The 27,442-nt window shown below is 42.3% G+C and overlaps 1 protein-coding gene across 1 annotated transcript in view; it reads left to right on the top strand.

Annotated features, from left to right (window-relative positions):
• The first annotated feature begins 4,677 nt into the window (after window positions 1-4,677).
• LOC126355282 (arylsulfatase B-like) overlaps window positions 4,678-27,442 on the top strand; it is an 88,231-nt gene continuing 65,466 nt past the window's right edge. Inside the window, exons 1-3 of the mRNA XM_050005570.1 lie at window positions 4,678-4,684; window positions 4,781-4,920; window positions 15,142-15,301. Of these exons, the coding sequence (XP_049861527.1) occupies window positions 4,678-4,684; window positions 4,781-4,920; window positions 15,142-15,301 (307 nt within the window). The remainder of the gene's footprint in view (window positions 4,685-4,780; window positions 4,921-15,141; window positions 15,302-27,442) is intronic.

The following is a 27,442-nucleotide window of genomic DNA, read 5'->3' as shown; positions in this document are numbered from 1 at the left end:
CAAAAACTGAAACCTCTTGATCCATAGCAATGGTCTGCAATTGCTCTTCTGTTTCCGGCACGGACTGATGTTGATGACATGTGGCCAGTGGGCTATATTCTGTGGATCAAGTGGCACATTTGACATTACCGGGTGCAGTGAATACACATAACTGCCGAGTTGGGGGTACTATTATACCGCGTGTTGTGCATGAAGAGCCACTGCACTGCTGTATGTGACTGTGTGGTAAGGAGTTACAAGCAGCTTCATTCTCAGTCCATTCTTCTTTGTAGAGAATACACCCAGATAGCCGCTTAGGGTTACCACGAGGTAGGCACATTATGGAAACCTCCTTGTACAACATGTGTAAGACGGTAATTGTGTGGAAACAACTGTTTTCATCCAATATGGGGCAACACCTCGTGTCATCGCCCAGTGACGTACCAGCTTCATGCTACCTTCCACGAATGTGTTCCGTCCAGACGTTTAGCAGTGGTAGATCACCTGATCAGAAATATGTGGCTTTTGTGTCTGGGGATAGCTAAAAGAAAGTATTTACCAGGGAAACTTTCGGTCTTCACCACGCCAGTATACTGGGACACTTACTCCAATTCCATAGGAACCGATAACAGCACCTGTTAACAACGTCGTTAGGTGGATGCAACGTGCTGTCGAGGTCTCTTGTGCTCATACGCGTATTTAACCAATTCTATATGCCACAGTTAATTATATAAATCAACAATATGGGTTTCTCACTTGTTTGGTCATTTCTGACCACGTACCGTTCCTAACTCATTACATATGGAAACATTTCTATTCGTCTTTCTCTCATTGCCGGCTACGGTGGCCGAGCGGTTCGAGGTGTTTAAGTCTTGAACCACGCGACTGCTACCGTCGCAGCTTTGAATCCTGCCTCGTGCATGGATGCGCGTGATTTCCTTGGGTTGGTTAGGTTTAAGGAGTTCTTAAGGTTAGATGGCCTCGGGTAAGCACAGAAAGGGCAACAGTTTCAAAGGGTGTGGAGCAAAGTCAGGACATGCGGGGACCAAGCAGCAATCGGTATTGTAATTGTAAACTGTCTAAGCTGCATTGGTAAAGTACCGGAACTTCAAGCGCTGATAGAAAGCACCGAAGCTGAAATCGTTATAGTTACAGAAAGCTGGCTGAAGCCAGAGATAAATTCAGCCGAAAGTTTTACAAAGGGACAGACGGTGCTTAGAATGGATAGAATGCATGCAACCGGTGGTGGCGTGTTTATCGCTGTTAGTAGTAGTTTATCCTGTAGTGAAGTAGAAGTGGATAGTTCCTGTGAAATATTCTGGGTTCAGGTTACACTCAACAGCCGAGCTAGGTTAATAATTGGCTCCTTTTACCGAAGCATTAGTGGCAGAACAACTGAGGGAAAATTAGGAATACATTGCAAATACATTTTTTCAGCATATTATAGTCTTAGGTGGAGATTTCAATTTACCAGATATAGACTGGGACACTCAGATGCTTAGGACGGGTGGTAGGGACAGAGCATCGAGTGACATTATACTGAGTGCACTATCCGAAAATTACCTCGAGCAATTAAACAAAGAACCGACTCGTGGAGATAACATATTGGACCTACTGATAACAAACAGACCCAAACTTTTCGACTCTGTAAGTGCAGAACAGGGGATCAGTGTTCATAAGGCCGTTGCAGCATCCCTGTATATGGAAGCTAATAAGAATTTAAAAAAGGGATGAAGGTTTATCTCTTTAGCAAGAGTAATAGAAGGCAGATTTCAGACTACCTAACAGATCAAAACGAAAGTTTCTGTTCCGACACTGACGATGTTGAGTGTTTATGGAAAAAGTTTAAGGCAATTGTAAAATGCGTTTTAGACACGTACGTGCCGAGTAAAGCTGTGAGGGACGGGAAAAACCCTCCGTGGTTCAACAACAAAGTTAAGAAACTACTGCGAAAGCAAAGAGAGCTTCACTCCAAGTTTAAACGCAGCCAAAACCTCTCAGACAGACAGAATCTAAACGATGTCAAAGGTAACATAAGAAGGGCTATGCGTGAAGTGTTCAGTGATTTCGAAAATAAAATTCTATGTATAGACTTGACAGAAAATCCTAGGAAGTTCTGGTCTTACGTTAAATCAATAAGTAGCTCGAAACAGCATATCCAGACACTGCGAGATGATGATGGCATTGGAACAGAGAATGACACGCGTAAGGCTGAAGTACTAAACACCTTTTTCCAAAACTGTTTCACAGAGGAAGATCGCACTGCAGCTCCTTCTCTAAATCCTCGCACAAACGAAAAAATGGCTGACATCGAAATAAGTGTCCAAGGAATAGAAAAGCAACAGGAATCACTCAACAGAGGAAAGTCGACTGGACCTGACGGGATACCAATTCGTTTCCACACAGAGTACGCGAAAGAACTTGCCCCCCTTCTAACAGCCGTGTACCGCAAGTGTCTAGAGGAACGGAAGATCCAAATTACTGGAAAAAAACACAGGTAGTCCCAGTTTTCAAGAAGGGTTTTCGAGCAGATGCGCAAAACTATAGACCTATATCTCTGACGTCGATCTGTTGTAGAATTTTAGAACATGTTTTTTGCTCGAATATCATGTCGTTTTTGGAAACCCAGAATCTACTCTGTAGGAATCAACATGGATTCCGGAAACAGCGATCGTGTGAGACCCAACTCGCTTTATTTGTTCATGAGACCCAGAAATTATTAGATACAGGCTCCCAGGTAGATGCTATTTTCCTTGACGTTCGGGAGGCGATCGATACAGTTCTGTACTGTCGCCTGCTAAACAAAGTAAGAGCCTACGGAATATCAGACCAGCTGTGTGGCTGGATTGAAGAGTTTTTAGCAAACAGAACACAGCATGTTGTTATCAATGGAGAGACGTGTACAGACGTTAAAGTAGCCTCTGGCGTGCCACAGGGGAGTGTTATGGGACCATTGCTTTTCACAATACATATAAATGACCTAGTAGATAGTGTCGGAAGTTCCATGCGGCTTTTAGCGGATGATGCTGTAGTATATATTGAAGTTGCAGCATTAGAAAATTGTAGCGAAATGCAGGAAGACCTGCAGCGGATAGGCACTTGGTGCAGGGAGTGGCAACTGACCCTTAACATAGACAAATATAATGTATTGCGAATACGAGTACATAGAAAGAATGATCCTTTATTGTATGATTATATGATAGCGCAACAAACACTGGTAGCAGTTGCTTCTGTAAAATACCTGGGTGTATGCGTGCGGAACGATTTGAAATGGAATGATCATATAAAATTAATTGTTGGTAATGCGGGTACCAGGTTGACATTCATTGGGAGAGTCCTTAGAAAATGTAGTCCATCAACAAAGGAGGTGGATTACAAAACACTCGTTCGACCTATACTTTAGTAATGCTCATCGGTATGGGATCCGTACCAGATCGGGTTGACGGAGGAGATAGAGAAGATCCCAAGAAGAGCGGCGCGTTTCGTCACAGGGTTACTAGGTAAGCGTGATGGCGTTACGGAGATGTTTAGCAAACTCAAGTGGCAGAGTCTGCAAGAGAGGCGCATTGCATCGCGGTGTAGCTTGCTCGACAGGTTTCGAGAGGGTGCGTTTCTGGATGTGGTATCGAATATATTGCTTCCTCCTACTTATACCTCCCGAGAAGATCACGAATGTAAAATTAGAGAGATTCGAGCGCGCACGGACGCTTTCAGACAGTCGTTCTTCCCGCGAACCATACGCGACTGGATCAGAAAAGGGAGGTTCAAATGGTTCAAAATGGCTCTGAGCACTATGGGACTTAACATCTTAGGTCATAAGTCCCCTAGAACTTAGAACTAATGAAATCTAACTAACTTACGGACATCACACACATCCATGCCCGAGGCAGGATTCGAACCTGTGATCGTAGTAGTCGCGCGGTTCCGGACTGCAGCGCCTAGAACCCCAAGGCCATTACGGCCGGCAAAAGGGAGGTAATGACAGTGGCACGTAAAGTGCCCTCCGCCACACACCGTTGGGTGGCTTGCGGAGTATAAATGTAGATGTAGATGTAGATGTAGATGTAGTTCTAAGTTCTAGGGGACTGATGACCTCAGATGTTAAGTCCCATAGTGCTCAGAACCATTTGAACCATTTCGTCTCTTATTCACAGCGCCAGATTTGTATGTTGTGGCCAAATTGTAATTAATTTTTTCCATGGTAAATCGTCTCCCTATTAACGAATTAGGATTTGACCTTGTTTCACTATCGTACTATAATTACAACGCACAGTGGATGTCGGTGAGTAACTGCACATTGGTTGAAACCACCTGGTATAAATCCCCACCTCCCTAACGCCCCACCCTACCCCTCAAGCTTTCTCTGCCTACCTGTGAAGGCAAATCCCCGGAACTAGAATACTGATTGTGATAAGATTGTTACTAATACTTTGATTCACGAAGACAGTTGGTGTATATAATCCATAAATATTTACTGGAAACTGACTGAACTATTATAAATTTCAGGTTCGTCAATATAATGCATAAATATTTAGAGCAAATTGGCTGAACTATAACTAATTGCAGTTTCCCCCTGCGATTTTCTGTCTGTGCGTGAAGGCTATTCTCAGGAACTACTGTAAGCATTTTGATGCTGGCGACACATTGGCGCAATCACCCCTTCGACATATGGGCGGTCGCCAAGCCTTTGACGTAAGGATGGCACGTCAGAACCGTACCAAATGGCACAGAAGGAGAAATTATATTAATATTCCAATGACTATGTAGATATATGTTATAATTATTTGTGTGGTGGTTGCAGTGTCAGGGGAAAGGAAGATGGACAAGCTACTGGCTGCAGTTTGGGTGGTCGCCTTCGTCGTGTTTGGAGCCAGTACCAGCGACGTAGTTGACTCCGAGTCGAAACCTCCCAATATCATCTTCATCGTTGGGGATGATCTGGTAAGCGCTGCTGAAACAGATTTAATAGTTTTGACCATTTAACAAGCCCCTGTTTTGAACTACTTGTGTGTATAACAGCTACACCACTAAGAATACAAATGGTGTACATGTGCATTCTTCAATAACAAGGATCAACGAAAATATTGTTACTTTTTCTTCGGCAATCTATATCTGATCTCAGTCTTTGTCTACTATGTACAGTTTCGTAACACTGTGATTATAAAAGTATACAGCACACATAATTTATTGACGTTTGGAGACAACGTGAGTTTTATTACACAAATAATGCGTGGCCCCTGACTAATATTTTGCTTCTTTCTTCGTAAAACATCTGACATGTACTTTTATCTGATTAACTACCTGCTGTACGTTTGTGTGAAGTGACCAACTCCAGTCTCACATAATACTGGCTGCAGAAAAATATAATGGGATTCTTTTCTGTTACTTATAAACAACCTCGAATGATACTCAAGTCTCCCACTCAATATAGTAATTACGGCTAGAAGTTGGAATCGAACATCAGTTTTCGAAAGTCAGGTCCAATAAGTAGGTTGTGGAATCTGGTCATTCTAAGGCAAATAGAATTTTCCCCAAACCATCTTTACTGATAAAAGCTTGCCACCTCAGCACTTTGATATTCTGGATGCTCACTCATTGCCCTAACTCTTACGGGGCTCGGTAGGATTGTCATCCGCTAGTGATGAGTGTAATGGGCAGGGTCACTAAGAATGTAGTGTGTGGACATTAAGTTGCGAATCTGGGTCTCACGGGGAGCCTGCAAGGGATACATCCCTGCAGTCGCACTATCCTCTGAGCTCTCGGTGGCTCAGATGGATAGAGCGTCTATCATGTAAGAAGGAGATCCTGGGTTCGAGTCCCGGTCTCGGCACACATTTTCAGCTGTGCTCGTCGATGCATATTAATACCTGTCGACAGCTTAGGGTCTTGATTTAACTATCATTTCATCAGCGCTTTGAATCTTCATCTTACAGGTTTTAACTCCAGGTATTTTAAAGTGAACATGAAAGCTTGGCACCCCCACCTTTTAAATCTTCATATTATAACGTGCCACACTATGTATTTTAAAGTAAAAAAGAAAGTAATATAGAAGAACCATCTACAGTTTCTGAAGGCCTACACAGTCATCACGTTTCCCTACCCTAGCGCCTAATGTGGGATGCCTGGCCACTTTTCCTTTTAGATTATTAATATGAAAAGTATGTGGTATTTTGTTCCACTCTGCCACTTGGAATGCTAATTTCCATAGGTCAATTAATGTAAATCCATAAAATCACTATTAAATTTCAAAAATTTAATTAAATTTTTTTTTGTTCTTGTTCTTCATCGAACACACTTCTTAAGCTTTTCGTAATCTTGCTATCACGTACTGCATCCCTATTATTTCCTAAAACTTTTCTTTGCAGCACATTATGGGGAACATTTAATTGCTTTGCTTCTGCAAAAAACGGGATATTGCGATTATTCACTGCCTCAATCGCATTTTCTTTTGTGACTAAATCCCATGTTCGTTGCCTGGAGTTCTGGACTATTTTCTAGGCATCTTGATGTTCTAGCGTATGATACAGTATCAAGCAGCTGCAGCAGACAGCTTTCAATCGGATTCTTGTACTACACCAAACGTAACAGAACAACGCTGGTTTCCTATAGTTAAATAATTAATTCAAAACCACCACAAAGCTACCGAATAACGCATAATAGCTTCTTATATAAGGGTATTTAGAATTAAACTGTAAATTATGCGTGGTACATGGAAGTAACTGTCACACACTGAGGTCAGGGCATTAAAAATAAGCTGTTGGGAAATGTGGCCACCCAGTGCATTTGAAATATTCTCTTAAAACATTGCTATTGTAAAAAGGATTAGTCTACGTAGGATAACAAGAATTATAGAAATGGGTTTCTCCACATCAGAAGACTGAAAATCAGAAAAAAACCGGATCAAGCTTCTTCTGTCAAATTCACTAACAAAAATGGTGCTGCATAGAGAAGCAGTACGATTTTTACTCGGCAGGTAGCAGTACTTTTTAGGACAGAAGATAAGCGGTCACCACTTTTCTCTCACAGGCCACTTTAACGCACCTTCCCCTATAGATACTTAATCCTTTTTCCATAATTCGGTAATGTTGGGGCAAACCGTTACATATGAGTGTGCTGAGAAGGTACCTAAGAGACGTTTTTTATGATCCACAAATTCCTAAGCACGACGTTCTTTTAATCTGCATTCAGTAAACTTACTGAGCCTCAAACATGCCGTAATGCACTCGTACTACCTACAAGCAGTAAGAGATTCACTATTCGCAGCAGTAAAATTCGAGATGTCGTGTGGTTTTAGGCTCAGCTCTTTCCTCTAATCAATCAGTGGAAAGGACACGAAAAATAAAAATCTGGAAGATGGAAGATACAACGCGGATTCCTAGATCTCACCGAGTAATCAGATCTGATATCGCATCTACATGCGCTTTTAGTGTGTGAGTGCCACAAGAAAATGGGTACCATTTCGCGGTGCTACAATAGTGGATTATAGCGTTGTTAATGCTGTTGTAACTTTTACAGCATTCCTTAATTGAAGCAATCAATGCAGTTATTTATCTGTACAATCGATAAATTGGACGCACTGTTTTACTATATTCCAAGTTGTTATACAAAGTCAACTTTAGTGCTGGTTTTCTTTTATCGTATGATTTGAATCGTGCTCCACGTAGTTTGGCTAGTATGAGGTTTAGCGCCGAGAGTAATTGGTTTTCACGACGAATGAAAAAGTCTTTGTTTCGTCGTGCGGACAATTTCTACAGCCTTTATAGTCGAAATACTAAAAAGGAATTAGATTTCCTCCGTCTTTCTCTCTCACTGCTACCTGTCTGTTACGTGTTGTTTTAGAACTACACTCCTGGAAATGGAAAAAAGAACACATTGACACCGGTGTGTCAGACCCACCATACTTGCTCCGGACACTGCGAGAGGGCTGTACAAGCAATGATCACACGCACGGCACAGCGGACACACCAGGAACCGCGGTGTTGGCGGTCGAATGGCGCTGGCTGCGCAGCATTTGTGCACCGCCGCCGTCAGTGTCAGCCAGTTTGCCGTGGCATACGGAGCTCCATCGCAGTCTTTAACACTGGTAGCATGCCGCGACAGCGTGGACGTGAACCGTATGTGCAGTGGACGGACTTTGAGCGAGGGCGTATAGTGGGCATGCGGGAGGCCGGGTGGACGTACCGCCGAACTGCTCAACACGTGGGGCGTGAGGTCTCCACAGTACATCGATGTTGTCGCCAGTGGTCGGCGGAAGGTGCACGTGCCCGTCTACCTGGGACTGGACCGCAGCGACTCACGGATGCACTCCAAGACCGTAGGATCCTACGCAGTGCCGTAGGGGACCGCACCGCCACGTCCCAGCAAATTAGGGACACTGTTGCTCCTGGGGTATCGGCGAGGACCATTCGCAACCGTCTCCATGAAGCTGGGCTACGGTCCTACACACCGTTAGGCCGTCTTCCGCTCATGCCCCAACATCGTGCAGCCCGGCTCCAGTGGTGTCGCGACAGGCGAATGGAGACGTTCTACCATTCCTAGACCGGCAAGGGAACTTGCTGTTCCAACAGGACAATGCACGTCCACATGTATCCCGTGGCACCCAACGTGACCTAGAAGGTGTAAGTCAACTATCCTGGCCAGCAAGATCTCCGGATCTGTCCCCCATTGAGCATGTTTGGGACTGGATGAAGCGTCGTCTCACGCGGTGTGCACGTCCAGCACGAACGCTGGTCCAACTGAGGCGCCAGGTGGAAATGGCATGGCAAGCCGTTCCACAGGACTACATCCAGGATCTGTACGATCGTCTCCATGGGAGAATAGCAGCCTGCATTGCTGCGAAAGGTGGATATACACTGTACTAGTGCCAAAATTGTGCATGCTCTGTTGCCTGTGTCTATGTGCCTGTGGTTCTGTCAGTGTGATCATGTGATGTATCTGACCCCAGGAATGTGTCAATAAAGTTTCCCCTTCCTGGGACAATGAATTCACGGTGTTCTTATTTCAGTTTCCAGGAGTGTATTAATTACCGTCTGCTGTAAAAGTGATCGGACAACGCAGGATAACTAGTACAAACGAATACTAGGTGCATTTGAAGTGCTACGTTGTTCGTCAGAGAGATAAATTAGCAACAAAATAGGTTATTAATTGATTAATAGGCCTTGTGAATTTTATCTTTGAAACCACATGGTAATAGGTAAATTACAGTGTAATAATTTATTTTCGAGATATTAATGTTTAATTCAAAATAGCTCTAATACTAGTAAATAGATGATTGGAATTAAGAAACTGGTTCTTTACATTAGATCTGCCCTCTACATGAGCAAATGATCTACCGCCGCTTAGTAAGTGATAGGTCCCACAAACTCATAATCTAATTTGTATCTGCATGTGGCCCAATGGAAAAAGATCAATTAGGTATGCACCTCACAGAAAAAAAACCATATAACTCTGATGCTTAGGAAATAGACAAAAAATTGCTTCTTTGCTCACTTTGAAACAGATAAATGAATTAATTGACAACGCAAGACAATATTAACTGTATAATGGCTATTGTAAAGTTATTATAATTAGTTACTATAACCGGTGCAGTGGCCAGTTATAAACCATTAGCAAAATGAAATTTTTCAATTTCTATCAGGTCAGAGGTAAGGAATGCAGACATCAAGTTACGTACGAATAGTCAGTATAGAGCACGCATTTTAAATTGGTTGATTTTAAATTGGAGTGCAGGGTGTGTCTGAAGCAAGTGTAGCTATATACAGATATTTAGCTTCCTTTCCTGAGTAGCAGTCACAATGTACTAGGAATTGACTCATCATCCACTCTATCATACACTAACCAAACTCAGCATGTGAAAAAGAAGCATGACATTCAAGGTTCATAGAGGTAAAAAGTAGAATTTTGACTATAACAGCAATGGAAAGAAAAACAGGGATGTGAATGGTGTTGGAGCCTAACTTATGATATATTATGATTGAGAATAAACCAAATATAAAAAAAGGTTTTTGGCAGTAACAAACTACGGTCTCATGGACTCGTCATTTCTTGATTAAAAAATACAGAGTTATTACAAATGATTGAAGCGATTTCACAGCTCTACAATAACTTTATTATTTGAGATATTTTCACATTGCTTTTCACACACATACAAAAACTCAAAAAGTTTTTTTAGGCATTCAGAAGTGTTCGATATGTGCCCCTTTAGTGATTCGGCAGACATCAAGCAGATAATCAAGTTCCTCCCAAACTCGGCACAGTATGTCCCCATCAATGAGTTCGAAACCGTCGTTCATGCTAGCTCGCAGTTCTGGCACGTTTCTTGGTAGACGAATTTTAAACACTGAATCTTTCACATAACCTCACCGAAAGAAATTGCATGGTGTTAAGTCGGGAGAGCGTGGAGCCATGACATGAACTGGTGATCATGATCTGCACCACGACCCATCCATCGGTTGTCCAATCTCCTGTTTAAGAAATGCCGATCATCATGATGGAAGTGCGGTGGAGCACCGTCCTGTTGAAAGATGAAGTCGGCGCTGTTGGTCTTCAGTTTTGGCATGAGCCAATTTCCGAGCATGTCCAGATACACGTGTCCTGTAATATTTTTTTCGCAGAAGAACAAGGGGCCGTAAACTTTAAACTGTGAGATCCCACAAAACACGTTAACGTTTGGTGAATTACGAATTTGCTTCACGAATGCATGAGGATTCTCTACCGCCCAGATTCGCACAATGTGTCTGTTCACTACACCATTAAGAAAAAATGTTGCTTCATCACTGAAAACAAGTTTCGCACTGAACGCATCCTTTTCCATGAGCTGTTGCAACCGCGCCGAAAATTCAAAGCGTTTGGCTTTGTCATCGGGTGTCAAGGCTTGTAGCAACTGTAAACGGTAAGGCTTCTGCTTTAGCCTTTTCCGTAAGATTTTCCAAACCGTCGGCTGTGGTACGTTTAGCTCCCTGCTTGCTTTATTCGTCGACTTCCGCGGGCTCCGCGTGAAACTTGCCCGCACGCGCTCAACCGTTTCTTCGCTCACTGCAGGCCGACCCGTTGATTTCCCCTTACAGAGGCATCCAGAAGCTTTAAACAGCGCATACCATCGCCGAATGGAGTTAGCAGTTTGTGGATCTTTGTCGAACTTCGTGCTAAAGTGTCGTGGCACTGTTATGACTGACTGATGTGAGTGCATTTCACGCACGACATATGCTTTCTCAGCTCCTGTCGCCATTTTGTCTCACTGCGCTCTCGAGCACTCTGGCGGCAGAAACGTGAAGTGCGGCTTAAGCCGAAAAAAACTTTACAAGTTTTTCTACGTATCTGTAGTGTGTCGTGACCATATGTCAATGAATGGGATCTAGAGTGAATTTATGAAATCGCTTCAATCATTTGTAATAGCCCTGTACATATGAAAAAAGTAAATATCTCTCCTCCGTCACCTGGAAAATAAGTGTTCATTCCAAAGGTTCATTAGGCATTGACGTCGGAGACGATGGTGTGCGCGGGGGGGGGGGGGGGGGGGGGGAGGGTACTACTTGATATCTGATTATACTGAGCTGTTATCGTCTAAGAAGGCTGGGATCCACTGTACTAGAGGTACACGGTATGGGAAGATAAAGGTTGAAGTATTTGCAACAAATAATTGAGAACGTTAGGTATAAGTGGTGGATGAAGAGGCTAGCTCAGCAGATGTGACGGGCCACATCAAACCACTGGAAGTATGATGATCTCAAAACAAATGACTACTGGTCCCGGTGGCTTCAGCAACTCGGCAGAGCCTGCGGCTAACAACGAATGAATCAATTAATGGCTGTTTAATGCGCACACAAAGTTATAATAAAAACTCTCTTCGCCACAGAAGTTACACTAAAGCAATGTTACTCATGCCTTTGGTCTCCAGACAATGCATAGCATTTATGATCGTAAATAGACGGCCGTCGGTATACATGAAAAACTTAACTGCTCTACCCTAATGACCAGCTGTCTCCGTCAGTAGCCGTCTGGATGTGAAACTACATGAAACATCAGATTGACGTGAATTGTCTTACACATGTAACATTCATATAAATTGCAGTTAAAACAAAATAAACGAAGTATCTCAGTTGTACTGTATGCTATGCTTAGCGAGAATGTATTTACCGTAATGTTTCCTTTCCCTTTTTTTGTACCGGTGGAAAAGAGAACTTCATAAAATTAGATTCCTCGCGGATTTGCGTCCAACGCCTTAATCAAAGAGTCAACTCAACGAGGTATTTGGGAAACGTAACAACGATCTGTAGGTCTGGCATTACACTATATCTTTTCCGGCTCTTTCTCAATATCATTTGTGCGATACCGGAACAAAGTACAGATGCAGAATCACTCTGCGTTCAACAGGAAGTAGAATTTTATCTGTAATCATCGGCGTTGCTTCCTTCTCGGTACATCCCAGCTGTTTCTCTCTTCCTGACCTTCAGTGCCCCAGTATATCTGTCACACTGCCATCCGTGCCGGTTTCCGATTTATTTGCTCCACCTCATCCGTTAACCTTTCCCACTCTTCTCCAGGTCAGTCAGTTTCTTTTATCCTTGCTGATTTGAAACATTCAAAGAGAGTATAACAGTCAACTCTTTCAAAACCTTCTTCAAGTCTACGAATGCCATAAATGAAGATTCGCCTTTCCTTAACCTGTTATCTAAGATAATTCGTAGGGTCAGCATCGCCTTGTGTGATCCTGCATTTCTCCGGAATTCATACTCATCTTCCCCGAAGTAGGCTTATTCTGGTTTTCCATTCTTCTGTACAGAATTCTTGCCAATACTTTGCAACCATGACTTATAAAAGCGATAGTTCGTTAATTTTCAGAATTGCCAGCAACTGCTTTCTTTGTAATTCGAATTATTATATTCTTCTTGAAGTATTATGGTATTTCGCTGCATCATACATCTAGCACACCAGGTGGAAGAATTTTGTTATGGCTGGTTCTCCCAAGGCTGTCAGTAGCTCTGACAGAATATCGTTTATTCCCTTGTTTCGACTTAGATCTTTCAGAGCTCTATCAAATCCATCTTTTAGTATCATATCTCCGTCTTATCTTCATCTGCGTCCAATGCCCTTTCTAATATTGTTTTCAAGAACGTCTCTCTTACATGTGCCTTTATATGTACTCCTTTCACCTTTCAGCTTTCCGTTCTTTGCTTGGATATTGTTTTCCATCTGAGCCATTGGTATTCATACAGCTTACGCTCTTTTCTTCAGTGGTATCTTTAATTTTCATGTGCGCTGAACCTACCATTCTCCTAGTGAAATGATCTTCTAAATCCTTACATTTGTTGTATAGCCATTCCTGCTCAGCCGTTTTGATTTCCCTGTCAGTCTTATTTTTAAGATCTTTGTATTCCCTTTCCCATGATTCACTTGTCGCATTTTTATATTTTCTCCTTTCGTCAGTTAAATTCAATATCTGTTGTGTTATCCAAGAATTTGTATTATGCTTTGTATTTTCATCTACTTGACCCTCTACTGCCTTCGTTATTTCATGTCTTAAAGCTACCTATTCATATTCTGCTGTATTCCTTTCCCCTGTTCTAGTCAACTGTTGTGTAATGCACCCTCCGAAACTCTTAGCAACCTCTGGATCTTTCAACTTATCCAGATACCATCTCTTTAATTTCCTACATTCTTGCGATTCATTCAGTTTTAATATACAGTTTCTAACCATTAAATTGAGGTCTTAGACCATATCTGCCCCTGGAAATCTCGTACAGCTTAATATCTGGTTCCTTAATTTCTGTCTTACCATTAGATAATCAATCTGATACCTTCCGGCGTCTCTAGATCTCTTGCAGTTATGCAACCTTCTTTTATGATCCTTAAACCAAGTGTTAGCAATTATTAAATTATGCTCTGTGCAAAACTCTACCAGGCAGCTTCCTTTTTCATTCCTTTCTCCCAGTCAATATTCACCTACAATTTTTCCTTCTGTTCGTTTTCTTACTAACGAATTCCAGCCCACCATAAATTTTCGTATCCATTTACTATCTGAACTATTTCTTTTATCTCGTCATTGATTTTTTCAATCTCTTCATGGTCTGCAATGTTAGTTGGCATATAAATTAGTACTATTGTGCTGGGTGTGAGCTTCATGTCTATTTTGGCTACAATAATGCGTTCGCTTTGCACTTCATAGTAACTTACCCGCTTTTTTTAATTTTCTTATTTATTATTAAGCCTACTCCTCCGTTAGTCTCATTTCATTTTGTACTTATAACCTTGTATTCGCCTTACCATAAGTCCTGTTGCTTCCCCCAACGCATTACATCTATCTCCATTTCTCTTTTTAAATTTTGTAACCTACCTTCTCTATTAAGGGATATAACATTCCTCGCTCTGATCCGTAGAATGCCACTTTTGTTTCTCCTAGTGACGACATCCTGCTGAGTAGTCCCCGCTAGGAGTTACGAATGGGGGTTGTTTTCCCTACGGAATATTTTACTCAAGATGGTGCCAGTATCATTTAACAACAAAGTAGAGCTCCATGCCATCGGAAAAACATTACCCCTGGAATTTCCCACTGCTTTCAGCTGTTCGCAGTACCAGCACCACAAGATGGTTTTGGTTGGTGTTACAATCACCCATACTGCAGCACCTGCAATACTGAAAGGCTGCTGCCCCTCTTCAGGAACCACAATTTTGTCTGGTCCCTCAACAGATACTCCTCCGTTGTGGTTGCATATACTGTAAAACTACCTGTGTCGTTGAGGCCCACAAACCACTCCACCGACGGCAAGGTCCGTTGTTCATGGTGGAGGGTAGGGTCACTCCTCACATTCGACGAAAATGAAGTGAAGAAATTACTTTACACAGTATTAACCAGACTGAAATTTCTGGAATACAATGAATGCATTAACTTTATTATTATTAATGTTATTTGCTGTTTATGGAGTACACATATTGTAATGGTAACTTATACATGGTGGCTGGATGTATGTAATACAGGTCCTGTAGGTCCAAAATTTCGATGAGTAATCTACATGCTATGGTGACATGCTCAGTACCACTGTATTTTAATTTTATAGGTCGATGTACTGACAGTTAAGAAATTGCATCCAATAACCTGAAATTAACACGACAGAGATTTGAGTATAAACTGAAGTACTGAAGGATTTTTGCAATTATCTTTCACAGGGATGGAACGACGTGAGTTTCCATGGGTCGGACCAGATCCCGACGCCCAATATCGACGCCTTGGCCTACCACGGCGTGATCCTCAACAGCCACTACGTACAGCCCGTGTGCACGCCATCCAGAGCGGCCCTCATGACTGGGAAGTACCCCATTCGCACGGGTGCGTCTAGTCCAGATCTGCATCTACGCACTTACTCCATAAGTCGCCTTACGATGCATTGCGGAGGGTGCTTCGTTTACCACTGTCAGTCCTCCCAGCCGCGACCCCCTTTTGATCTTCCAGTCGCACATGGAGGGCGGGTAAAACTGTTACGCACCACACCCTTACTTAGCTACCTAAATGAAGCCGATCACATTCGGCTGCCTTTAATAATAACCTTTCCAACGGCGAACACTGTGGCTAACTTGGTCGTCAGCCTCACTATTAGTGTTGGCCTCTTTGAGACAAGAGTAATTAACGAACTGTAACTAATCACACCCTATGCACCGCAACCACTCTTTTTCCTTAGACCATTTCCGCAGCTCGGGTCTAGGGTCTAGCGTTTCTGCCTCTGAATCACGGGGTCCAAGATTCGACTCTCGGCCGGGCTGGGCAGTTTCTCTGCCTGGGGATTGGGTGTCTGGGTCGGCCCCATCAACTCATCATCATCATTATTATTTGTGAGAGTGACTAGATTGGATTGCGCAAAGAAAATGGAGTGTGTAAAAATTAGGACTTTGTATGGGCGCTGATTCCCGCGCAATTGAGAGCCCCACAAACCAAACATGATCATCATCATCGCCGGAGCCCTTTATCCAGAACGATGTAATCATTGCGGCTACTGCAGCTGCTTTCTCTCATTCCCTTTCAACCAAATAATCTGCTATACGGAGCTTACCTATATGTCCCGACTAAAGCCTCACTGAACAAGCCGTCGCATCATCACTTATTTTGGATGTCAGAGTGGGGGAGTTAAACTTCTAAATCCAGGCAGACAGCAAAAACCAAATTTCCAACTAAATGAATGTAACTCCATCTTCTGGTGGAGTACGGGAGTACGGCTGTTCAATGTTCAATAAAACATTACCCATCACCGCTATATAGGTTTATTTCTAGGCAACCAGTTTCGCCGTTACACTACGTCATCTTCAGGCCTAAGCTGCTCCAGTCCAGTAACCTTCATGTTACAAATATAGCAGTGTTTTTTACTGCTCCCGTAATAGCTATTACGGGCATACGTGTCCGCTGGACAGCAGTCAGCAACTGTCACACCATAAACTTAGACCCTCGAGGGGTTTAATATAGAACATTACGCTAATAATACTTTAATAAAACTCCTCAACAACTTTCAAAATGATGTAGTTACACTTAAACTAAAGCTGAAAATAAGGACACCTAATACACGTATAAAAGTTCCTTCGGAAATAAACATGCATAAAAATACAATCTAACAAAGGAATTAAAACAGTAAGGACGAAAAGAATCAATAAAGCTTCCTTTAAAACAAATTCTGAAGCTACAATTAAGTTCCAAAAATTGAACATCTGGCAGACACGGACTAAATCCTTAGGAAATTACAAAAAAAAAAAAAAAGAACTTCAAATGTGTGTGAAATCTTAGAGACTTAACTACTAAGGTCATCAGTCCCTGAGCTTACACACTACTTAACCTAAATTATCCTAAGGACAAACACACACCCATGCCCGACGGAGGACTCGAACCTCCGCCGGGACCAGCCGCACAGTTCATGACAGCAGCGCTTGACACCGCGCGGCCTAGTAAATTACAGTATCGTTTATAAATTCGTTATTAATTCTCTTTAAAGCGAAGGTCAGAATTCAGTCGTTTCATTTCTCTATCAGAATTATCAAGTACGCACTGGAATACAGCGATAACACAAAAGTATGAAAACACTTTAAGAAGAAGGAGTAACTACAAACGACATGTCAGTATAAATTAAGAATGAAGCTATTATTAAACTTAACTTCGAAGTTACCCTAGTACATGAATGCCCAGCAATTCCTGGATTCATGCCTTAACTCCTGTAGTTGTTAAAACCTTGTTAAGTGTCAGTAACATATCTAGTAACATATTTTGCATACCTCACTAAATAATTTCTTACAGAATAATTTTCAGTAGTATCTCATGATTTGGACACAAAGTATTGATAGCACAAAAGCAAGGAGTGATATTATTAATAAGTGGTGTTCACCCACAGACATTATAACACTATCTTGCTGTTAATGTTACACTCTGAGAGGACGTCGAAATTTTGACTGCCTGTGTATCTAATGGATAAAGGTATCGGATTATAGTTATGAATATGGTGAAATAAACAGAAAAACTAAAAGGACTTCAGGAGTTAATGAATGTGGTAAAATTCTTATGTGAATGAAAAAATGAATGGTCGCCATCCCATTTAGGCACATTAATTTGGAAATATACGTTTAAGAAAATTGAACATTGGTTATCAAAGGCACTATCGTTCACATTTCCCTCTGAATAGCGCACATGATACAAACTGACAGGGCACACTGAGCTGTGAATAGAAACAGTTAACAATAATGCACACACCAGTAATCATAGAAAGCAAATTTGCACCAATCTCATACTAATAACAGCTACACTCAAGATCATTACTTAAACCAATATTGAAATATTACTGCATGAAGTGCAGAACTAAATTCGGACATGAGGGGCTTCTTTCTTCACTGACATGAAAAAATACAAATAAAGATAAATAATTTCATAAATACGCTGTTTATACTACTCTGCATATATCAGTTTTCATTGGCAGCAGTACTAGTCCAATTATCCCTCTAATATGTAGAGAATATGATGGCGAAGCATAAACTAGCGTAGTGTCACTAGTCAAGCTCTGTGATTATTTTAGTACCAAAGACTAATTCAAACAAAGCTAATCCTCCACTTCACTTGGAGTCATTCATAATTTACTTTGCAGGTCAATAAATTTCGACACTGAGCTTAATTAACTTTCCTGCAAAATTATACTTTATAATAAACTAAGAGTATTTTAGCAAAATCCTATCTAACTTCACTTTTGTAGTTTTAACTTTAACTTTTACTACTCCTTTTACATTTGACAACGAAAAAAAAATCACGTTGAACCACTTGAATGCAAAAATTGTTCATTTAAAACAGGATACTCGGTTTTAGGAGCACTTGGATGAGGACCCTGCAGATGTTCGTGTTCGGGACAGAAAATATGGTTCCAGATACATATTTGGATTATTATTAAAGCCACACACAACTTAACTGGTCCATGCACATACACATAGCTGGACGTATGAGGTTAGTAAAGCAGTGATGATGTTGTGGTGGCAAGCGACATGACGGCTAACTGTACTCACGGCCCTTGATGTTCGAATGCTCTATAAAATCTCTTCTTGGCGTCGAATTTTCAACATATTAGAGCCATTCCTTTTTGCGGAGAATACCAGATAACAGCCAGACCCACATCTGAGGCAAAAATCCTTTATAAAGCAGCTAGCAGTGGCCTCTCTTGGCACCGTCGATGTGTACTGTGCTACGGCTAGCCACATACTGTTCACACCAAGGAGCCGAACAGCTCGACCGCCAAAACCACCTTTTACTTGACGCCATGCCACATCCGTTGCGGAGGGACTTCACCACATCTTTTATATATAACAAATACAAGTGTTCTAAGCATGAACCAGCTTCCAATAAAGATTGTCTTTTTTATAAACAAACGTATATCATAAAAATATTTTAACAAATCATTATGCTCTTCTTTCATATGTTACAAAACTCTAAAGCTGCTGTCACAAATCAATGACTTTAACCAACACAGAAGACACACTCTATAATTGCAGATACACAGTTGCATAATATCAACCTACGTCTGATGGATATAAGCGTTCGAACATCACGTAGGTACATCTTCATGAAATTGGGCGTCTTAACTGAGCCATCATATTACATACAGGATGGCGCACGCTATGTCTGACCATTTTGTTTTTGTATCAACACTTTACTCTCAAGATGGACTCAAATGAACATTTAATAACACGAAAAACACTCTGTGGGTAATCGTTATAGCTCAGCTCATTCTCAGTATGTCCACCAATTTGATCCCTAACACCCTACGCACAATCACTTAAGTTACCGATTTCACTGCAATCCTGAAGAATAAGAATGAGCTTTTTACTCTGCAGCGGTGTGTGCACTGTCGTAACCTTCCTGGAAATTTCATATCAGCGCACACTCCGCTGCACAGTGAAAATCAGAGTGAAAATCTCATTCTGGAAACATCCCCCAGGCTATAGCTAAGCCATGTCTCTGCAATATTCTATCATTCAGGAGTGCTAGTTCTGCAAGGTTCGCAGGAGAGCTTCTGTGAAGTTAGGAGACAAGATATTGGTAGAAGTAAAGCTGCGAGGACGGGGCGTGAGTCGTGCTTGGGTAACTCAGTTGGTAGAGCAGTTGGCCGCGAAAGGCAAAGGTCCAGGGTTCGAGTCTCGGTCTGGCACACAGTTTCAACCTGCCAGGAAGTTTCATTGCAGAATAAGGTCTGAACTTAGTTATAAGGCCGCTGATAATGTATCGATGTATCGACGTTATTTTTAAATATATCGATATAAATGAAGATATTTTATCTGAGGATATGTGTCGATTCAAAATGGCAATGTAGAGTGCCGAGATTTTTACTTTATATTTTTTCATAGTTTTCGGTAAATATTTGAAGTTCTTCTTTTGAAATTGTACGAGAACATAAATTTACTGTCACGGTGTGAAGGAGTCTTACGGCTTGTTGTGATTTCATCATGTCCAGATGTTCTCTTTGAATGTGTGAAGCAAATATAGGTGACACAAAAGGAAGTCGGATTTTACTGGGGTGTGACGGTGTGAATGGGATAAAAAGATTTCCTATGTGAAGAAATAACACACCAGTTGCGTTAAGAAACAATTTTTAACGCAAGTAATTTGCTACTTCTTCACATTAGCTTTCTTCAAAAACAGTTGCTGAAAATGATGAACAAAATGCTAAATAACGAGACTGGTCTTTGCAGTGGGTGGAGCCGGGTGAGGGGGAACGCTGACGTACTCGTCACTCGTCGCTACCTACAGAAACTGAACTGCAATGTTTGGCTTTAGTACGCAGTTTTGACACTAGAACTGCTAGAGTCGCTAGCATTGGCAGAAATGGAAGGACAAGGAAGTCGACATGAAGTGTTTCGGACAAATTCGATATGTGACGAAACAGAACGACGGGGGGGTGGGGGGGAGGGGGCGAGGTGAGGGAGGGACGTGTTCTTCATTGAAACGACGTTGAAAATTGAGTGAAATGACCCGCATGGCATATGGAAACCCCCGTGCAATAAATCCAACAAACTGCAGTATGTGGCCTTGCTTAGACACTGCTTGTTGAAGTTAATCACAGTGGCAAGAGGCTGTTGAACGTAGTTATTGCGGAGAATGCTCAAATAACGAGCACTGTTTATAGTTTCCTCAAATGAAATAGGGTCCAATTAGTTCTGGTCAGATGAAAACAGCAGCTGAAAATGGTATAAAGGGAGTAGGATTCGTTATGGATAGGAAGGTAGAGCAGAGAGTGTGATACTGTGAACAGTTCTGTGATAGGATTGTTCATATCTGAATAGACAGTAAACCACCATCGACAATGATAATTCAGATATACATGCCGACGTCGCGAGCTGAAGATGAGTATATGAGTATATGAGGATACTGGAAGGGTAATACAGCCCGGAAAGGAACATGAAAATGTAATAGTCATATGGTAATGGAATGGAGTTGTAGGGAAAGGAGTGGAATAAAAGGTTACAGGAGTATATTGGATTGTAAAAAGGAGCATGAGAGGTGAAAGACTAATCGATTTCAACAAGGAATTTCAGCTAGTAATAGCAAATACTTTGTTCGACATTCAGAAGAGGAGGAGGTGTACTCGAAAAAGGTCTGGGGATGCGGGAAGATTTCAGTTTGACTACATCATGGTCAGACAGAGTTTCCGAAATCAGGTACTGAATTTTAAGGCGCACCGCGGAGTACATATAGACTCAGAGACAATGTAGTAGTGATGAAGGGTGGACTGGAGTTTAAGAGATTAGTCATGAGGAAGCAATACGGGAAGAAGTTGGTGAGGAAGTACTAAGGAATGGCGAGGTAGGCTTGAGGTTCTCTATGGCTTTAGTTATAGTAATATGGAATAGCTCATTAGGCAGTACAGTTGAAGAGAAATGGACAACTCTGAAAAGAGCAGTTACAGATGTCGGAAAGATTGGCGCAAAAAAGTCAACGGCGAAGAAACACTAATACCAGCTATTCTTTAGTACTGCTAGAGCGTTTGGGATTCCCATCAGGTCTGATTGAGGGAGGACATAGAAGCAATTCAGAAGTGGGCTGCTAGATTTGTTACTGGTAGGTTTAATCATCACGCGAGTGTTACGGAAATGCCTTAGGAACTCGGGTGGAAGTCTCTGGAGGAAAGGAGGCGTTCTTTTCGTCTATCGCTACCGGGGAAATTTAGAGAACCAGCATTTGAGGGTCACTGCAGTACAATTTTACTGCCGAGAAACTTACATTTAGCGGAAAGACCACAAATATAAGATAAGAGAGATTAGGGCTCGTACAGAGGCATATAGGCAGTCATTTTCCCTTCGTTCTGTTTGGGAGTGGAACAGGGATGGCAAATGCTAGTTGTGGTACGAAGTATCCTCCGCCACGCACCGTATGGTGGGTTGCGGAGTACGTTTGTAGATTTAGATGTAGAAACTATGGCTAACAGAAGAAATACTTCAGTTGATCGATGAAGGAAGGAGATACAAAAATGTTCACGGAAATTTATTAATATGGAAATACAAGTAACTGAGAATGAAATAAAAAGGAAGTGCAGGGAAGTTAAGACGAAATGACTCCATGCAAAATGTGAAGAAATCCAAAAAGAAATGATTGTCGGAAGAAATGGTTCAAAACAACCTACGGTGATATTAAAAGGAAGGGTAGTAACATTATGGTTCAACGGCAATTCCACTGGTAAATGCAGAAGAGAAAGCGAATAGGTTGAAAGAGTACATTGAAGATTTGTCTGATGTGATACACGAAGCAACAGGAGTCGGTTTAGAAGTTATAGAGGGTCCAGTATTAGCGTCCCCATCAGCATTTAATAAAGCCTTAGACGACTTAAGAACAAAAGGGCAGAAGTGATAGATAACATTGCATTAGAATTTCTAAAGTCACTGGGGCAATTGGCAACAAAACGACCACGATGGTGTGTAGAATGTATAAGTCTGGCGACATACCATCTTACTTCCGAAATAATCGTCCGATCGATACAGCATATTACAGCTACGAAGATTAGTAATTCGTGAATGTGAACTAATCTTTTATACTGGTACGATTCCATAAATTAGTATGTAACGCATTTTTAATCAGATCCGCTCTTCAACTTTTGGAAAAACATGTGTATCAAGTAAGTAGAAGGCTACGTCCAGTTTTTCAGCTGATCATGCAAAACGTCGTCGAAACACTCGCAGAATGGACTGAGAACGTGTCGAAGCACTCGTAAATTTGTCGTAGTTGTAATATTACAGACTTCTAGTTACTATACGGAAGCGAGAAACTCGCATTACTGATTACTAGCAGAGTGTTGATTTCATCAAATTGTCAGAAACGGCAAAAGTTAACTGTATGTAATAGTTTATTTGTCCAAAATATGACGTTAATTCGTTCAGGTTTACAAATAAAATATATAAGAACTGAACTGCCTATAAATCCAGAAAAATCTGTTAACAACGCCTTTAACACAAAAGGAGAAATTCGTCGGAAAATGGATGTTGTAAATCTCCAGTTAACCATATGCGGTCAACCGAAAGCAGTTTGACACACGGGAGTGTGCCGGACTTCGCGGCAGCCTTGCCTTGAGTAGCTTTCCCACCAACCGACTAGCCAACCTAAAAGAAGCTACGCTGCCAACAATACTGCATTGACGTGGTAATTTCTTTCCGTTGCATGTGTATTTCTCTGCTATGCTATAAACAATGGAAGTACAGTGTACTGTATATTAATGTACTGCAATTCTAAAGCTGCAATTTTAAACATGATAAAGAATATAAGCATGGCCTAGGAAGAGACATTTTATTTGTTTGGCCCTGAAAACTTTCAAGAATATGTATAATACAAACAGTAGCAAATTCAGGAGGGAGCGCGGTGGGAGCACAAAGATCCATCCCCCAAAAGCAACTGGGTCCACCCATGACAAATCTCAAATTAAATTTGATATTATCCTACTGTCTTACTGCTATACTGTCCGGCCCCGGTAGCTGAGTGGTTATACCCTACAGCGAGACATCAAAAACCATGTTACCAACCACTTTGCTACACGTTACACCTGTGCTGGTGTACCACATGAGAAAGTGCGAGAATGGTATCATTCTGGACCCCCGCCGTACCGCATTACCGACGACCTCAATCGGGACCCGCTTGCTCCCTTTACCAAAGAAGAACTGAAGGATGCCCTGCTTGCTGCACCACGAAATAAATCTCCGGGCACGGACGGGCTCTCTGTCGAGTTTTACGTCAAATATTGGCCTATATTAGGGGACGAACTCACAGAGATGTACAATGAAGTACTACGTGGGATTGCTCTACCCCCAGCCTTCACAGAGGGGTTAACTGTTTTAATACCTAAGACGCCGACGCCGACCACCACCAAAGATCTGCGGCCCATTACTCTGCTCAATGCCGACTTTAAGCTTCTGACGCGCGCCCTCAATGCCCGATTACGGCAGCTGTTACCCTATCTTCTGGGACCATACCAAATGAGTGCGATCCGTGGTCGGTCGCTGTCCACCATTTTGGCGCTATATCGGGATCTCGTCTCCCTCACCTGGGCCACCCGCACTCCTATGGCCATAGCATTTCTTGACTTCGATAAGGCTTACGATCGAGCTGACTATCACTATCTCAGCGGCGTGATGGAATCAATGGGCTTCAGTCTTAATTTTATCCACCTCATCAACAACTGTATCAGTGGTACCCGTACACGCTTCCTGATCAATAATACATTGACGGAGTACGTCCAGCTCTCACGGGGTATCAAGCAAGGCTGTCCACTTTCAACGACGCTCTATGCGATCCTCATGGAACCCTTGTTGCGCCATCTACATCATAGCCTCCCTGGATTCCAGTTTTATGGTATCAGGTCTGTGGTCCAAGCTTACGCAGACGATGTCAGCGTGCTTCTTAACGACGTTCGCGATGTCACCGCAGCGAAACGCGTTCTTGAGGAATTCCAAAGAGATAGTGGTGCCATGTTAAACGTCAATAAATCCGCCGCCTTAACGCTTGGTCAAGAACGACCTATCACAGGCGACGCTTGGCTGCCCTGTGTACAGACTAGAAAACACCTTGGTCTCTACGTTACGGCCCGGCCTCTGGACATGTCTCACAAAAATTGGATACCCAAAATTCAGGCGATAAAAGCACTCCTGCGCGACCAGAACATGCGACACCTCGATCGTCTGCAGCGAGCCTTTTTCGTCAACTCTTATGCCCTCTCCAAATTACAGTTTGTTGCCGCCGTCCTACCTATGCCACCCACAGTAGCAAGATCACTCCTAGCGGCGGCCGCCTGGTACGTCTGGAAGCTCAATATTTTTAAGGTTTCCTTCACCACGACAGCACTGCCATGCGATATGGGAGGCCTTGGCTTGAAAAACCCCGGCATTCATGCCCTAGCCCTGTATCTGAAACGCTCATGGCAGATACTCACCGCCAGCGAGGACACCGTCACGAAGCGGCTCTATCAACTGTCCCGCCCCCGCAACTTATCTCCGCCTGTGGACATTGGCCACGTCGGCCCGCACTTTCAGCATATAGCACTGTATTACCTAGAAAGTAGTTATCTCGACGACGAGCTTTTGAAGAAGCCGACGGTAAAACTGTACCGCCACTTACTTCGGCCGTCACTGCCTGGCCCCTTGGAAAAGAAGTATCCGGCTTGCAATTGGTCCCTCGTTTGGGCTAACATCCATAATCCAACGCTTCCGACAGATGTCCGCTCCAAATGGTATGACGTGGTCGCTGAAACTATTCCGACGAAAGAAAAGCGGCACAGGATTAATCTTGCACCCAGTCCCTACTGCGACTTGTGCCACATGGTTGAGACTATTGCACATCTGTTTGTCTGCAAGGATCAAGTGCACATCTGGAATTGGACGCGCAAAAAACTCGCTGTGCTCAACCGAACTGCGCCTCATGCGATTCAGATCCACGACATTCTGCGCCCGGACTACCGACTCTTCCCTGCAGCCAAACATAACAGCTACCTATGGCTCATGGGACATTTTATCCACTATATTCTGTCCGGCAGTGCGCCTAATGTCTTAGATTTTCAAGTATATCTCTCACACCAACACTGGCGCACAACCAACCAATATGGGCACCGGTATCAGTCAACATTTCAAAATTTTCTTCACATCGTCCTTGAGATGAAGTAGGACGTGGATAACATGAAGATCTGTTATAACAATTCGATTTTCCTGTACTATAGTCAAGGTTATACTCACTGCAAAGACTTCCATTTGTCTCATTGTGATTCTGAATAAGGCAACGTATGAGATCAAGAATATGTCCTTCCCAGGAGCAGTTATTTCTACGACATATTAAATTTGGTGTATTTTGAATGAAACAAAAGCGCAAAACAGACAGCAGAAACGAGCAAAGAAGATGGATAGAAAACAAGCGAATATAAAAAAAAGAAAAAAAAAGTGGTCAGCGTGACGGAATGTCAATCCTAAGGTCCCGGGTTCGATTCCCGGCTGGGTCGGAGATTTTCTCCCGACAGGGACTGGGTGTTGTGATGTCCTAATGATCATCCTTTCATCCCCATAGACGCGCAGGTCGCCGAGGTGGCGTCAACTCGAAAGACCTGCATCAGGCGAACGGGCTACCCGACGGGAGGCCCTAGTCACACGACATTTCATTTCACTGCTATACTACCTAGAGTAGAATTTTCATCACGTGTTACGTAATCCAAATGAAGCAGGTGTAGTATGTTTTCAAATTTTACATTCCTCTAAGAAGGTGCTTACGTGACTAGTTTTTAAATCGCGCGCCACCCGTTCGGAACGCAGCTACACACACACACACACACACTCACACACACACACACACACACACACACACACACACACACACACACCACTGCCAACGCCACCCGCCCGTCCGATACGAGTGCGTGCGCCGATCTGCTGTACACATACGGCATTGTTGTATGGTCTGTCGAATCAGACACAATAGAATGCAATGCTAACGTGGTTTTTAACTGTAATCAAGGCGTTATTTGGTCTGTATTTGTCAGATTTTTAAAGAAAAGAATGCCATCGAAATGTAAACAAGGATATCTTCGTTCTTTTTTTTCTGTAAAGAAAGAAAGAAGAGGTAGAATCGAGAGAAAATGAACCAGTATTACCTGGAAACAATGACGGTGACTTACCACTGTCGGCTCAACGTTCAGCAGGTACATTTTTCTGATTATTTTGTATGTACTTAATACAATTCATACAAACACTACTAGTAGAGTTTGTGACTTTTTATTCGGCTGAGTTTCTCTGATCTTTCGGTTGGTGTGGTGTGGGTGGCTGTGGTCTCGACTCTGGATCAGTATTGTCAAGTTATTGATTTTTACCACTCAATTCGGTGGTTTTGAGTACGTCAGGTGTGCAGATTTTGCATCTACTGGCTGGTGTGAATTATGGTGGACTTTAAAAAGATTGGGGTGGTTTGTGGTAAAATTATTTTTTAGAATCACTTTATCCATTATACATACAGCAAACCACAATGTTTGATTTGCTGAAGCCCAGTAGCTCTTAAATTTATGTCACCTAAACATTTATAATGCACGGTATTTGGTCTTCGTGTTTATGTTGTTTTGTGGCCGTATAGTTATGCACCCGTTTTGTTATGAATCTAGCATTAATAAATCTGCAATTGCTTGCACACAGCATATCTGTAATGCCAGTGGTAATGTGGTGTTTCTTAAATCAGTTGCTACTGTTTTAGTGCTAAAGATACGTAAAATAAATGTACAGCACACCCAGAAATTTCGTGCAGAGTCGCTACGCGATAGTAAATTGACAGGCTGTGTAGAAAGATTTCAAGCGATGACACAAGAACATATAGCAAATTTTTCCTTAATAATTTGTTAGCGTGTTCAGCGCAATAAGAAGCCACAGTGACGTAAATAAACCAGAGGGTAGCAGCAGCATCATTGTCAGCATACAGAAATACCTTTCAAAATTGTGTAAGAATATGCTGAAGTGA

Source organism: Schistocerca gregaria, chromosome 3 (assembly GCF_023897955.1).
Source record: "Schistocerca gregaria isolate iqSchGreg1 chromosome 3, iqSchGreg1.2, whole genome shotgun sequence".
Lineage (NCBI taxonomy): Eukaryota > Metazoa > Arthropoda > Insecta > Orthoptera > Acrididae > Schistocerca > Schistocerca gregaria.
Note: the sequence above shows the minus strand (reverse complement) of the source record. Positions and strands in the feature narration are given on the sequence as shown.